Source organism: Mustela lutreola, chromosome 8 (assembly GCF_030435805.1).
Source record: "Mustela lutreola isolate mMusLut2 chromosome 8, mMusLut2.pri, whole genome shotgun sequence".
NCBI lineage: Eukaryota > Metazoa > Chordata > Mammalia > Carnivora > Mustelidae > Mustela > Mustela lutreola.
This window is the reverse complement of record NC_081297.1, coordinates 142,576,591-142,592,217: the sequence shown is the minus strand read 5'-3', so window position 1 is coordinate 142,592,217 and position 15,627 is coordinate 142,576,591. Positions and strand designations below refer to the sequence as shown.

The 15,627-nt window shown below is 59.2% G+C and overlaps 1 protein-coding gene across 4 annotated transcripts in view; it reads right to left on the bottom strand.

Moving 5' to 3' along the window:
• Positions 1-520: 520 nt before the first annotated feature.
• Positions 521-15,627, bottom strand: part of TAB1 (TGF-beta activated kinase 1 (MAP3K7) binding protein 1) — a 33,031-nt gene continuing 17,924 nt past the window's right edge. For 2 of the 4 annotated variants that reach the window (XM_059187018.1, XM_059187016.1), the window contains exons 4-11: positions 11,248-11,334; positions 10,646-10,784; positions 9,589-9,702; positions 8,871-8,982; positions 7,034-7,178; positions 5,218-5,440; positions 3,770-3,932; positions 521-2,221 (exon numbers count right to left, since the gene is read on the bottom strand). In XM_059187018.1, the coding sequence (XP_059043001.1) occupies positions 2,014-2,221; positions 3,770-3,932; positions 5,218-5,440; positions 7,034-7,178; positions 8,871-8,982; positions 9,589-9,702; positions 10,646-10,784; positions 11,248-11,334 (1,191 nt within the window). In that variant the 3' untranslated portion in view covers positions 521-2,013. Of the gene's footprint in view, positions 2,222-3,769; positions 3,933-5,217; positions 5,441-7,033; positions 7,179-8,870; positions 8,983-9,588; positions 9,703-10,645; positions 10,785-11,247; positions 11,335-13,740; positions 13,879-15,627 lie in introns of those variants that run through there. The other 2 variants (XM_059187019.1, XM_059187017.1) reach the window with 2 other exon arrangements.

Sequence of the window (15,627 nt, the reverse complement as noted above, 5' to 3'; positions counted from 1 at the left end):
GGAGCCTCAGATGCGGGCACCCGAACACTGAGCTTTGCTTTCGCCTCTAAGCAGACTCGCCCTTGTCAGACAGGCAGGTCAAGTTCCACAGAGCAGGGAGAGGCTGGTACTTGCAGATCAGGATTTACAGAAAGCCCTCCACCCAAACAAAACCAAAATAAAGCAAAGGCACTCCCTGAATGTCCACTAGCTGGTGACAGGGGAGGGGGCCCGTCCTGGTGACCCGGAGCTCTGTCCGCCACACTGGTCCTCACGCACCAAGAACTGGCCTGGAGCCTGGAGCACCTGGCCTGTAGCTCGAGAAAACTGCCCCCCTCTCCAGATGTGTGGGGACAGGGAGGGACGCTGGACACCCAGTGCTGTCCTGCCTGGGCTGGGAGGCCGGCCGCGCAGGTCCCATTAGAAGGCTAGGGTTTGCGTTCCTGCAATGCCGCTGAGCAGAAGGATGGAGGAGGCCCCAGCCCCCCAGGCCACGGCGAGGCACAGGAGACCTGAATAGCAGCACTCAACACCCGGCATGTAAGACCACCTCTTACTTTTTCTTTATTGCCGTAAAAAAGGGATTCTATTTCTAGACACCAAACAGCATCACAGAGACATTCTTGGAAGAGAATTCTCTTTGTTTGCAAGCCCTAGAGACAGACTTTAAATCTGCTCACCTGCGGGACAGTGATGGCCTTGTAGTGACGGGTGGTGGCGGCCCTCTGGCCAAGAGGCTCTTGCTCTCCCTGAAGACTGTCCCCCGCCCGCCCCGCACCTGCCCGCTCAGCTCAGCCGCAGGGAGATGGGGTCCTGCACCGCCCAGCGAGCGGGGCCTTGGAGCCTGCCTATGACTGTTTCAAGTCCAGGCACCCTGGAGGCTGCACGCAACTCCCGGTCCCTGGTAAAAGCTGTGTCTGGGGTGTTGTGGGGCAGGAGCTGGAGAGGGGCGGAGGGATCCAGGGCCGCCTCCAAGACTGATGAAGAGGTCTGACTTCTGCTCCACTGCGGACTGTGGGAGACGGCAAGCTGGGAGTCTCCTGGGCCTGCCTCCTCTTCCGCCACTGGGGACAGCCCTGCCAGACTATGCCCACCGAAGGCAGAGAATGTGTGCTCTCGGGGCCTGGGCTGCTCCGATTCCATCCCTAAGTGTCTGCAAAAGTGGGGCATGCCTCTGAGGTTCCCGGTCACCTGGGCCACCTGGTATCCAAGAACCTCTTTCCCACGGGTCTTTGCAACACGCCCCCACCAGCCTGACTCCTGACCTGTTTTTCCCTTAAAGCCAGTAAAGACTCACTTGTCAGTGAGCGGCCACTATCCCCACTCAGTCCCGGCACGTCCTGACCTCTCCTGTACCCCCAGGCCTGCGGAGGCTCAGCCATGCCCAGACCACCCCTTCGGTGGGCTCTAGGACCAGGGCTCCTCTTGGACCTCCCGCCCCTTTCGACTTGATCTGCCCAGAGGTATAGCCAGCCCAGGCTCCCGAAGCTTCCCTTGGCCTTCGTGAACACTGACCACTGGAAACAACCTGGGGAGGCCCAGGGACAGGTGCAGGCTTCGAAGGCGCAGATGCCACCCAGGGCTCGAGTCTGGAGGCTGAAGAAGGGAGGGAGGAACCCTGCCCAGGGCTGCGGGGTTAGAGAAAGCAGCGGCTGCCAGGCCCCTGGCTGGGCCACAGAACTCCTTGAGGTCCGCCCCACACAGCAGGCCTGCAGTCTGCGTGGCCTCTGCCCTGCCCTGCTGGAGAAACTGCAGCGGTCCCAGCTCAGTCTGCCTGAGGGGGGGGCCTCCAGCCCCCTTTGCTGGGCCAAGGTCTGGTATGCAGGGCTGCTCTCGGAGAACGTTCTCTGCTGCACCCAGTACGGCTGGGTGCGGGTGGGGTGGGAGTGTGGTGCAGGCTGAGGACTAGGTGCTCCCCAGCGCCCTGCCCCACCTCAGAACAGGCAGATGCCAGGAAAAGGCCCATCCGGCCGCAAAGCTGGGCCCCCTTGTCCCCGGGCAAGGTCCTGCTCAGGCCACATCCCCTAGCTGGGGCTACGGGGCTGTCATCACACTCTGCTCGCCATGGTCCACGCTCCAGAGGCGGTAAAACTCAGCAAAGTCCACGTAAGGCTCGACGCGGCCGTCCTCGCCAGGTGGGAGAGAGTGGGCGGGCCGGGAGCGGAAGAGGCCCCCGTCGGAGCTGGAGCTGCTGCTCTGCGTGTGCGTGGTGGTGGACTGCAGTGTCAGGGTTGGGCTCTGGCTGTGGGGACACAGGGGACAATCAGTCAGCAATAGAGAGGCCCTCCGGCCTCAGGCCAGAGCCAGCCCGGGCAATGTTCTTAATGACAGGTGAAAAATCAAGTGTATTTCCCAAACTTGAGCTCTATGTAAATCGTCAAGTGAACTAGAATTTAACAGAATGGATCACTCGGTTCCAGGGCTCGATCGCCATACATCCCAATGGCGACAGAATGGGACACAGACCATCTCCCTCAGGGCAGTGCCAAGACAGAGGCGGTCCATTCCAGCTGCTCCCCAAAAGCCTTCCTCATTCCCCCCTTCTCATTCTCCTCACTGGCTTGGTGGGGACAGGCCCCCTGTTGCCAGAGCTCCCTGGGTACCTGCTCTGTCATGAAATACCCCACAGCCGGGCACTACCTACCAGCCTGCCCAGCCCCCAGGCCTGGCCCACGCACAGCAGAGCCCACCTCCCACTCAGAGATAGGCCAAAGGAAAGGGGTCGTTCAGGGGCCCCAGAAGCAGAGGTGCGGCAGGATGGCCAGTTCTCCTGGGTCAGTTCTCCTGACCCTGCTGTCCTGCTCTGCCTCTGAGGACCCAACTGGGGTTTCTTTCCTCCAGGCAGCCCTGCGTACTCGGGACGCCCCCTGCTCAGCAGCCCGGCAGGTCCCTCTGGCCCACAGCAGCAGTGGCGGCAGTGGGGGCAGGGAGAGGGGAAGGCCCCTGGGGGGCAGAGGCCCACAGCACCACTCCCTCCTGGGTGGCCCTTCCAATTGGCCACATCCTCTGCGTGGGCTGGGTGTGGCATCCCTATTATTCTGTGCAGGGCTGGAATGTGGAAACCAGATCCCGGTCCCCTGGTGTGGTGGGGCTGGGGGGGGGTGGACATTCCACAGAAGTGAAGGGGCCGGAGAGACATGGACCTGTGAGGCAGGTCTGCAGCGACGAGGGGGGCCAGCCTGCTCACCCCTAAGTTCTGGGCCTCCTGCTGCCTCCACGCACCAACCCCCTGCCGCCTTAAACTGGACGACTCACTTTAAAGCTAAAATGGGACACTCTAGTCAGAGCCCAGGCTCTGACAAGCCAGCACAGGCCAAACAATGTCCCCCAAGCATGGATGTCATTGCGGAGGCTCAGAGATGGGGAGGAGATGGGGAAAAAAGAAAAGAACACGAGAACCTTCCCAGTGAAGGAAAGCGAGTCTGTGGGACCCGCGGGAAGGACAAACAGCGGCCTGTCTCCTCCGGCGGCCTATCTCCTCCGGCCGCCTGTCTCCTCTGGGGGCCTGTCTCCTCCGGCCCGCCTCGCCCACTTGGCCCCTGATCCCCCACCCCGCCCAGGTCTGGGTTCAGTGAGCTGCTGGAACCTGCAGGGCGGCCTCCTCCTGCCTCCGGGTCTGGAAAGGACCCCCAGGGATGGAGTGGGGAATGTGAGAGGTACAAGACCCCAGCGTACCTCACCCCACATCACTCGAGCCCAGGACTAGGCCCCGTGGCCACTCCCATCCCTGCACCGAGGGGCTGTCCCAGGAGGCAGGGCTGGGGGTGGCTGCGGGCGGGGGAGGGCTTACTTGGTGAGGGTAGGCGTGGCTTCGTCCAGCGTGGAAGCGCTGTGGGCCCCGTTGACCAGCTGGCCCTGGGAGGGCATGACAAGGGAGAGGGTCACGCTGGTCTTGCTGGTGCTCTGGGCGCTGGAGTACGGCACGGAGACGGGGTACACACGTCCTCCTGCAGCTTGTCGGGGGAGAGAGAGGTGGGCTGCAGGGAGTGGCTGAGCGGGGATCGCTGGGGTGGTGGGAACACAGCCGCCGAGGGGCAACATGGGGACAGCGTTTGAGCGGCTGAGAAGGTGGGCAGCAGCCAGGCCTGGCTCCCGGGGCTGCCCTTTGGGACAGTGAAGGGGCGTCTGTTTAATGGCAGACTCTTCCAGGCAGACGGGGGGCTCCTCTCGGCAGCAAGGCACCGGTGCTCAAAGCAGGAGGAGAACATGCGCTGAGCTGCCTCGAGGACAGGGTGACTGCCGGGCTCCCCATGGCGCTCTCAGCCCAGGGTTAAGTGGAGGTTGGCCCAAGAAAATACGGTTACAATAACAACAAGTTACAGAAACTCCAGTAACCCCGGTGTCTGTGGGGGAACAAGCCCATCTGTGCTGCTCACGTGCTAAGCCCTGCTTGTCTGAAAAATGACAAAGAAAGGCAGCCCCTAGGAATGGATAGTTTCGACACTGACCAGCCCGGGGAGCGAAACAGAGAAAGACTAGCGCCTCTCTTCCCCAGCAACCTGACCACGTTATTCCAAAGGGAGAAAATAAAGCATCTCAGCCTCACCCCCAGCGGGGCCCAGGGACAGAGCCAGGTTTCGGGGGCCCCTCTGTCCACATGCCTAACCTCGCTTCCCTCTCTTCCTTCCAGAGCTTCAGCTCCTCGGTAAACGGGGGTGTCCCCTGCGCCTAGGGTTTTGTTTATTTATTTGACAGACAGAGATCACACGTAGGCAGAGAGAGGCAGGCAGAGAGAGAGAGGGGGGCAAGCAGGCTCCCCACTGAGCAGAGAGCCTGATGTGGGACTCGATCCTAGGACCCTGAGATCATGACCTGAGCCAAAGGCAGAGGCTTAACCCACTGACCCACCCAGGAGCCCCTGTGCCTAGGGTTTTGAGGCCTGAAGGAACTCTGTGCATAAAGGGCCAGGTACCCAGTAGGCACCCCAGCAGTGGCAGCCACCATCCCTATTGTGTGGCCTTGGAGGTTGGCAAAGAGCTTGCTCACGTACTCAGACATTCAGAAGATCAGCCGGGCACGTGCTAGGATTCTCATTTCACAGGCAACAGGGAAAAACAACAACAACTCAGCTCAGAGAGCTTTACAGTCAGAGACCAGATCAGAACGGTTTCAAGCCAGGCCTCTGGATCCACGTCCACTCCAGGCAGCAAGGCCCACGCCTCCAAAGTCACCCCTCCAAAGTCACCCCGAGCCCCGGACGACCTCCTCAGGAGGCTCCCCGGTCACACGCGTGCATACCTGGAGCCGGGGATGGCGTGGGCTGGCTCATCTCACCAAGAGGGTAGCCAAAATTCCTCACCAGCAGGGTCATGTCCTCGTGCCTCGGGCAGAACTTGGCGCGCTCACCGCCACTGGCAAAGGTGTCCCCGTGGATGCGCTTCACCCGGTCTACCACGGCCTGGGCCACGGCATCCAGGGAAGTCTGCTTGGCGAACTCCGTGTCGATCATGGCGGCGATCTCCTGCGGGGAGGGGGAGCAAAAGCTGGTGAGGAGAAGGGAGGGGGCGCCCAGGACGCCGCCCGCAACTCCAGAGTCTAATCAGGGCATTTAGGAGTATCAGCCGAGCAGGTGAAGGAAGTCTCCAGCAGTCCCGCCTGTAATCTGAACTTTTCAAGGTATTCTGGCTAATTCTTCTGGAACTTTCTCATTAGAAAAGGTGTGACCTTGTGATCTCTCCAACTGTTGGCTTCCACACCAATAAAATGGGGGATAATATCCACCTCACTGGGTTATTAAGAGGATTAAATTGCACAATGGATGGGAGAGCACTCGAGACCACGAAAAAGCCTGGTACCAGTTGCTGTTAATTACCAAGTTTCCTTTCCTGGAACAAACTTACTGTAGGCTAAGTCACGCCATTTTTGTTATAAACACGGAATACAGAATGAACACATGCCTCAGAGAAGTCCACTATCCAGTTTATTCTAGAACCCAGCAAAAGCCACTAGGTAATTCTTTGGCAAAGACCAAAAAAAAAAAAAACGGCAAAGAAAAAAATCATACTGACAACAAACACAAACTCCTGTACATGATGGCTGGCCAGAGTCTCTTGGAGGCAGGAGGGCTGAGACAGGTCACAGGAGATGACCTGAGCCCTGTCTGGGGTGGGCTCAGCTCAGCTCTGTCAGTGACCGGCTGTCACCTCAAGACCTCAGACAAGCCCCTGAACTCCATCAGCCCCAAGCTGCCTAACTCGACGTGGACACGAGCCCATCTCCTGGGTTATAAGGCTATTGGCAGGAACAATAAAATAAAGTAAATCAAAAACCTTGAACATAGGTTATCAGGAGATAGACACATGAGACATTCTTCTCCTAATATTTAATTAAAAGGAGGACAAAGCAGAAAAGGTTACTTGCCTACTGGAAGCACAAATGGAAGGAGAGACACAACCTGAATTCACTAGCCAAGGTCGGGGAAAGGCAGCCTCCCTTCAAAATCATCCTTGAGGTTGACTGTCTCGAAGCCACGCATTAGGGACAACTGTCTGACACGTGTGCTCTCAGCACAGGAAAAATAAGGGGCTCCCACTGACTGGGGACCTAAGCTTATCACACCTCGCCCTCACCGCAATCCCAGAAAGGTGGATGTTATCACCGGTTAGAGAAAGGAACAAGCTGTAAGCAAGTGCGGCTGGGGGGGGGGGGGAGGGGAGAGAAGGGGAGAGGAGAGGAGAGGCAGGGAAGGAGGAGGCGGAGGGAGGGGACCCTTGAGGCTCAGGTCATACCCTCTGGGCTCTCCTCTGGACCAGGGCCCTTCTCAGGCACACTCCAGAGCAATGTGCCTGGGGAAATTCACTTCCTGGGGCCCTGGGGACTGACCCAGCTTCAAGCCCAGAACGAGCAGGCTTCTGGGTGGGGTGTGTGTTCTTGGAGCGCCGGGCATTTCTTCCCGGGAGCTTTGAAGGCGCAGAAGCTGCCTGGTGAGGGCATTTGCGAACTGGAGCTCCAGGTCCCTGAGCACCATGGAGCGGGCCCGAGGGCTGGCTGGGTCCCCCGGGGGGTACACCGTGCTGCGGGTGGGCTGGCGGTGTTCTGCTGGGGCCGGGCTCACCTGGTTGGCCTGCCCGGGCCCGTGGGCGGCCTCCAGAGCCTTGTAGAGCCCCTCCGACATCAGCACCAGGAAGCCAGTCACTCCGTCCAGGGGCTGCGCACCGTGGATTTCGGGCTCCGCGATAATCGGCTTGGACTTGGCAGCGCTGTGGGAAGAGAGCGTGGGGAGAGCTGTGCTTGGGAGGGCCCCGGGGGACATTTGTGCTGCTAAGGGCAAGAATCCACCCAGGATGTAAAGTCAAATGCACATCTGACAAGAGGAAAGAGAGAAACCAGAAAAACGGACCTATCTTCTGAGCGTGGCTCCTAACGTAAAGCTCTGAGAGCCTGGAGAGCCAGCGGGGCGGCTGCGGGCACCCGACCCTGGCCCCAGTCCCCACCTCCTGGCCACAGAGCCTGTGCGGTGGCGGTAGGGACGGCAAGAAGGTGGGGATCACTTGTAAAAGGCCACTTCGCCCGGGCTCCTCCAGAACAAGTACCACGCCCACTCAGACCCCGAGTCCACTCCCCAGGTGCACAGGGACCCAGGAGGGCCAGCGAATGTCACAAAGCTCCAGCATGTGCGTGCACACACAGAGGCAAGTCTGAGATGTTCCCGGCAATGGTACGTGGAAGAGCAGAGTCTGGACACATCCTGGGAGCCCATGAGCAGGGCCGGTGAGCACTGCTGCAGCCTTGCTACAGGCCCCTGGCTGCAGTTACGGGGGGGCGCCGCCCGCCCCCCTGCACTGCACAGTGGGGAGCACAGCACCCATCGGGAAACGAGGGGGGTGCAGGGCACAGGAAAGGGTATGCCAGGACCTGAGGGCGTTTTAGGAAGGTGGCTGCCCCCCGACACATCCCCACACACATGCGCACGGGAGCCCCAGGACAGGATATGGGGAGACCAGCAGCCTCTGGGGAAGGAGTCCGGGCTCGGGTGGGGGGAACCCTCACTGTGGATCCTCGGTGCTAGCTGACCTGTTCTGAATCTGGACTTTCCAATTAAGCCAACAGAACCTCCCCGCAGTTAGAGACAAAGTTTCCAAACTCAACTGCCTAAATCCTCCCTGCACCCCCAACTCCCTGTACACCCACACCACACCCCCCCACGTGCCACCCCCACATACACACATCACACACATGCCGCAGCCCCCCCCACCCCCCACACCCACATACACACCCCCCAACCCCACCCCCCCACACACTGAGCACATACACACTGCATACACATACCCCACACTATACCACACCTCCTATACACACACACACACACACACACACACACACACACACCCCACCCCACCCCACCCCCGCCTGCCGCATGTCTGTTTTCCCAATCACCGTTAAGGACACTGCTTCGGATTCAGGATGCCTGGGTTCAAGCCCTGCCTCAGCCCCTGCCAGCCCTGTGAGCAGGTGGCCCCCCGCGGTCTCCACATCGGTTGCCTCTGATGAACCCACCTTCGGGCCAACAGCAGTACCTACCTCACAGGGTCTGAGCGAGCAGCGAGTGAGACCGTGTGTAAAGAGCTGGGCACAGGTGGGCACGCCACCCGCGGTCACCACCGCTGCCCAACTGCGGCAGCTCATGAGAACGCTGGCCACTCCTGTCAGGCCCCGTGGCCCTGGCTGCTGCCCTTGGCTTTCACTCATGTCCCCAACCGGACCCCTTGCCAGCCCTGCTCTACAGAACCTCCCAGCCTGTTGGGTCTAAGGCCACACACCAGCCTCTCTGGGAGGGGCACAGCTCTCCTCGGGCTTCCAGCTACCTCAACCACATCTTTCTGTCCCCAGACCATCTTTCTGCCTAGACCCTCCGGCCTCACAAACAGGGGGCAGCTGGGTCGGCCCCCTACCTGAGTAGGTCGATGTCAGTGTAGCCGTATTTGACCTTGTAATCCCCGATGCGTCTGGTGCTCTCCTGCCCACAGATGATGCCCACCTGCTTGATCTTTCCTGCATCCAAACCTGCCGGCAGGAGAACGAGAGGACAATCCCAGACCCTGCTCACCATGAAGGAGGAAACGAACAGCATACAGACACAGCCCCCCAACAGACAACAAGGACCCGCTGGGTGGAAAATGAAGTCACGCCAGGGTGCCCCCGGGAGCGGCTCACCCGAAGGGCCCCAGCGTCCACCGTGCTCAGCCCCATCAGAACGCCCCCTTCCTCAGAGGCCCCGGGCAGGGAGCGAGCAGCTGTGCCTTGAGAGCTGCAGCCTTGAGCCTTCTCTGGCCTCTTAGTCTCTAGCGGTCATAGTACCTGGGTACACTCGGTATTCCTGGACGTACACTCGGTACTCCTGGAAACACTTCACACATAAAGAGTCTTAATCCTCACAAGGCCCTGAGGCGGGTGTGACTACGATCCTCATTACGCAAATGGGGAAACTGAGGCACAAACTTCCAAAATTCCGGACATCACCAGCTAGTAAGGGGCAGAGCTGGGACCCAACCCCAGGCAGGCTGGTCCCAAGCCCAAGGTCGCAACCCAAGCACTTCCTGCCGCTCCCTAGTCGGCCCCCCAGAAGAAGACTGAGGGTGAGCCATGGGGGTCGGCCCCGCCCCGACTCACCGAGCTGAGAGAGGCGGAAAAGCTCATCTTCGTTCTCCGTGGTGTGGTCCACGTTCAGCTGGGTCACCTGCAGCCCGTCCACCGTGGATTTGCACAAAAGGGCACGATTTGTACCTGCAGGGGAATTTGAGCAGCTGAGCCAAGACTGCGCACAGGAGGAACAGGATGGGTGGAGCAGAGAGAAAGACAGAGACACAGAGAGAGAGAGAGGAGGCAGCATCTCACACCGGGAAATCCTTGAACCGAGCAAAGAAAATAGGCTTAGACCACTGGGGTGAGTCACCAGTCTCTGAGGCGTGCTGATGGTATTAAGGAATTAGGTTAAACTTTTCCAGTGTCATCCTAGGATAATTATGATTTTACTAGGAGACCTTTTCTCTAGGGAGATGTACTGAACTATTGACAAAGATAACCTGACAGGATGTCTGGGGTTGCGGAGCCAAAGGACTGGCGAGGAAATGAGACTGGCCTTGAGGCTCTGACTGCTGGGGTTGGGGGCTGGGCACACGGGTGTTCGCTCTATGCTTTTCACCCTGTCTTTTCGTATTTTTGACTTCTGTCCATGAGATCCCAAGGAACAGACAGACATGATCAGTGGGGTTTCTGCACTGCTCCCACAGTAATCTGTGAGTGCGGTCTTCTTGGGTTTCCAGATGGCCTCCTTTCCCACAAATCCAAATATCCCCGGGGCCCCTCACTTAGCCCATCCCACAGCCCTTTGTGAGATGCTGAGTGGGTCTTCCATAGCCAGGTCATCTCCGCCAGAAGAGGAAGCCACTGAGGCAACCCAGAGAGGGGACGCAACTCGCCCACAGCCAGCTGGGGCAGAGTCGGGGACTAAAGCTGGGACGCCTGCCTCCCAGCCGGGTCCTCTCACTCTCTGCGCTGGGACTGGGGCATTCCTGGGCAGAAATGGGGAAATGGACCTCAGGGTCTCAGGAGACATGGGTTGGAGGGCCTATGTGTCTGGGAAGCAGGCTGCCCAAAGAACACCCAGACCTTGAGGCTGGCCTTCTCCCGGCCAGTGCTCCCGCCCTGTGACAGGCAGTTGGCTCACCGACATTGGCGACATAGAGCTTGCTGTTGAGCAGGACAGCCACGACGGCCATGGCTCCTCCGGAAATCTCCCTCTCCAGAGCCTTGAGTCTCTCGAAGATCTTCTGGTACTGCGGGGGCAGCTGGTGCTGAGGGACACCCTAGAGGCCACACCAGGGGGTCAGAGCAGGCGGGGTGCTCAGGACCATCTCCCCAGCAGGCCCTCCCTTCAAAGGCGAGGCTCCGAGGGCCTGGCCGGGATGAAGCCGCACCGCAGCTCCGGGGAAGCCTTCTCCCAGGAAAGCCAGACAGGACCGCACTCGCCCTGTCGGTTCTGGAAGGGCCGGTGGCTGATGTGGGCAGGTGGGTGATGATGAGATGCACAGGCTCAGGCCGAGGACTGATCTGGAAGGGCCTTTTCTCACATCCTTCACCACCCACCCCCGTGCCAAGCCTGACTGAAGCTGCCCACAGTGGGCCCAGGATACCCCCTGGAGGGGCCTCTGCAAACACACTATGGCCCAGTCCTGCCAATGGCTGGGGAGTAACACGGCAGTAAGTCCCTGCTCCTCACCAAGCTAGGCCTTGGGGTGCTACCCCCCGGGAGCAGGCTGGGGAGATTACCTCTGGCAGCTGGGACTGGAGGCTTGCCTTCTCAGCCAGTGCATCATCGATGGACTCCAGGAAGCTCCTTTCTACCACATCGAAGGCCTGGACGCACAGAGGACAGGGAGGGGTGTCACGGGAAAAGCCAGTTCAAAATACCACTGTCACCAGATACTGAAATGCCTATTAATACTGACAGATTCTGGGGGCGCCTGGGTGGCTCAGTCAGTCAAGCATCTGCCTTTAGCTTCGGTCACGATCTTGGGGTCCTGGGATCGAGTCCCACATCAGGCTCCCTGCTCAGCGGGGAGTCTGCTTCTCTCTGTGCCCCTCCCTCCTACTCTGCTCTTTCTCAAATAAAATCTTATAAAAAAGTGACAAATTCTGCATGAAATGCAGGTCATCACGTGACAGAGGCTTCCCACAGGGCACTCCAAGGCCTGTGGCTCCGAGCCTCAGCCCAGGGGCCTGGAGCCTTCCAGAGAGCACTGCAGACACCAGAGGGGCAGGGGTTGGCACAGAGGTTCCAAGCAAGGCTTGGAATCAGGCCACCCAGGGTGAATTCCGGCTCTGATGCTTGCCTGCCAGGCAGTCTCCATCTTACCCACGAAGGAGACAAGCGCTGCTCTGGGGAGCGGGGATGGCGCGCACCCAGCGCCTGGGCCAGCGGGAGCCTGAGGCAATGACACCTTGTATCTTCACTACATCCTGCCGGTCAATGCCGGTCCCTTGACGCTGGTCCCACTGCTGCCTTCCGGGAGGCGAGGGAACCAGCCTAGACTCACTGGCTCAGGGCCCTGAGGCCACAGAGGCCCTCTGGCCCAGGTGCCAAGGCTGGAAAACGGCCGGGAACACGGTTTTCGAGGAATAGGAATCAATCCTTCTCGTCTCAGACTAAGTGCCTCTGGACGTGCTTCCAACAGAGATGACAGGAGGAAAACCTCGAGCTCTTCAGCCGGCAGAAAGCAGGACCGGCCAGCAGGTACCAGCGAACCAAAGGGAGGAGACAAGGCCCACGGGTGCTTACAAATAGGAGGCTGAGCACCCGAGCCTCAGCCAGGGGACAGGGTTCACCTCAAATCACCCTGCTTCTCCCAGAGCTCAGCCTCCCCCCACCCCTTCATCCAAGGAACACCCTTGACGTCCCTCTCCCCAGGAGGATCGCCTCCAGAGCCCACCCTGCCACTCAGGGGTAAGGACCGCCGGCTGCCTGTGCCTGGCCCCTGGGGATGTAGGGAGCCTCTGTGTGACGAGAACAACTGAAATAAACAACTTTGCCTCTGAGCTGCTGCCCAGACGTCTAAAGGCATGATAACACCGCCCCTAACCCGAGTCTGGACACAGATGAAGGCCTGAGCTTAGGAGTCCCACCAAAAATTCCCTCTTCGCAGTTCCTAGCGCACCTTTTAAAATAACCACTTCGAGTTAAGGCTATGGGAAATAGTGACCTCCACCCCAACGCCCTCCTAAGTACCAGGAGCTTGCCACTCTGCCCTTTCTCTCAACTCCGGAGGGAGGACTGTCCCCCTCCCCTCCCCACCGCTCAATGGCGCCGCCGTCTTGCTTCTGGGATCTGTAAGTAACGACAAATCTGCAGCACTGCTTCCTGGGGGAGGGGTGGGGGGGGGTGTGTGTCCTGGGACTGCACCTCCAGTCACAACAGTCCTGTGGGTCTCACGTCCCCAGAGGTGGGGCCTGGAGGCTGAGGGGGTGACCTGCCAACCTCAGGACATCATCTTCATTCAATACACCTGCTCTGGTTTCTCAGCACTGCTGGTGACAAGGACAGTGCGGGGCAGTCTGTCCTCCTATACTATGCCTGGGAGCTGTGAATGGCCTGCGATCGTCCTCCCCCAGATAGATCCAGCTCCCTGGGAATGAAGTGCTGCTTGCTGGCAGTCCTGCAGTGTGGTCTGGCCCCCTGCGGGGTGCGGCCACAAATGCCCTAGGTTGTTAGTGCAGTAAAAGGTCAGGCTCCCCTGCAGAGACTAGCCAGCAGGCCCCAGTCCAAGGTGGATGTGCTTCCCATTCGTCTAGGAACAAGACCCCACCAGATGTCTGGTCTGGAGGTGACTGGTTCTAATCGTGGGTCAAAGTCGAGCCCCAGTGAGCTAACTAGGACAGGATGGCGCTGCCTCCATCCCAGCAGGGGCGCAGGCTAGGCAGCCCCCGGGAGCCAAGGAGAGCTCCCCTAGACTAGCGTGGGAAAGGGAGGCTGGCTGCTGAGCTGGGGGAGCCAGCCCTAACCCACGGCAGAGGCAACGCCACCAGGGGCATCATGGCGTCCCAGGTCAGCACCGCCTCTGTGGCTGTGTTCCCTGCCGCTGTCACAGATGGTCCCCCAACCCAGTGGATACTGGGAGTCCCATCCCTGGCACGCTACAGCAGAACAAACCCTCACTAAAAGCGGGGCCCCTGAGCACACAATACTGGCTCCCTCCCAGTCCCCAGAGGAGGCTGAAAAACTACTAGACTCTTGGAAGAGCTCTGCTGAAGTGGCCCGAGCCTTACTGAGCGTGGTGGGCTGCTACGTTCTTGGGGGCTGGCGGGGGTAGGCTTGCTTGGACACATTGGGGGACACAGCCCGGGCAGAGCTGGAGCCACTTCCTCGGACACGGACTAGGCCGCCCGAGTGCAGGAGGCGGCAGCACGAATGGGGAAAGAGACCACCTCCATCCCAGGTGTTCTCAGCTACCTTCCTCTGCACCAGATCATCCGATGACGACCAGCGTGACCTGGAAATGGAGACAGGTAACCACACCAGGCTGGCCATGCAAGGTTTTCTAGAAACATTTGTCCAAAGTGGCGAGAACGGTACTGACCTTTACGGGACTTGGAACTGGCTCCCAGCTGCTATTTGCAGTGGCTGACATGCGTCCGTCTGGCTAGTCTGGCCAAAGACTCTAAAATTTCTAACTGGTTAAACAAAACACCCAAGGTATCGAGGACCCATTTTAGTAGACACCCTAGAGGACCCCCAGACTTGTCACCACAGCAAGGGGGCTCCCCAATGTGTCAAGCCACAAAGGCAGGAGACAGACAAAATCCAAAAGGCGGTGGTGGGCTCTGAGGAAGAGATCCCCGAGACTCCGGTGCCCTTGGAGATAAGGGGGGAAGATGTTTTGCCTCTCCTGACGAGTTTTTATAGCTGGGTGCTGGGCCCATCCCTCTGTCAAGATCAGAGCTCAAGCCCACCATGGGCGACCATGGATGAAGCCCATTCCCTCGTAGGTAGACACTAGATGGTTCGGTGGGCATGTCATTTTGCTCAGTGTTGAGCTTCCACACTCCCTGACCATGTCCAACCCAGAGGAGGCACCCTTGGGGCCAGAATCTTAGGAGTTGGCCACAAATAAAAGGCCATGCCATTATAATTTATAGAAATGTCAGCTGGTACTAAGGGCAGTAGATGGTATCAATGCTCTAACTAGATGAAAAACGAATGTTTTTAAAGTTCAAATCTTGTTTGCTGCTACAGCCAGGAACCAATGGAGGGGCTCTAAAGGATACGGTGGCAGGGTGTTTCTGGGCCTCTTCTGGGTACCCATGGAGAGTGGCCTGCCACCCAGCTCCCTCCCTCCCGAGATGATGCAGAGGCCTCTCTGTATGGGCAGCTCTGGGGATCAGGGAACCCTGATGCTTGCTTTCAAGAAGACCAGGACACAAACTAGAGGCCTTGGCTCAGGTGCTGCAGACGCCACCACCTCCTGGCCGGCCCCATCCCGGACAGCAGGATCTGGAGCCTGTATCCTGACCTCTGAGGGGGGCACTTGTCCATGACCCTGCCTGAGGGACCCGGCTGTCCCCTGGAGCCTGTCCTTCCTCTAGGAGACAACCACCGTATACTTCTCTAACGACCCACTGGGACACATAGAGACATTTTACTGCTCTTGTGGACACTTCCTGGGAACCCCACCCCACATCAGCAAGGGGCACCCTTTAAATGACGAGGCCTAACAGGCAGGATATAGAAGGCATTCAACCGCCTTCGGGCAGGATTCATCTGCGATGGAGGCTGGGCTATTGCCCCACATAAAATTCAAGGGCCTTAGTTGGTCCTGTAAAGGCCGGGAAACCCCACTTGAGGTTAAACACCAGCTGTGAACTACTCAGCCTCCCACCACACCTGGCATCTCCTTACACTTTGGAGGCAACACACAGCACACCTCTCCTCCATTCCTCATCCGGGCACCCACAGAGCCACAGCTGACAGCCAGCTCGCTTGAAGGTCAACTCACGAAGCCTACTCCCTTGTTCCCCTTGGCTCCTTTCAGGCAGCAGCACCGGCCACCGTGGACTGGGTGTCCTGGGGACAATGGACCACCGTGGCCCCTCCTGGCTGCCTGTGGGCTTCCGGCCCAGATGGCTGCACCCCTCCCCCAGAACCTCAGATTCTGG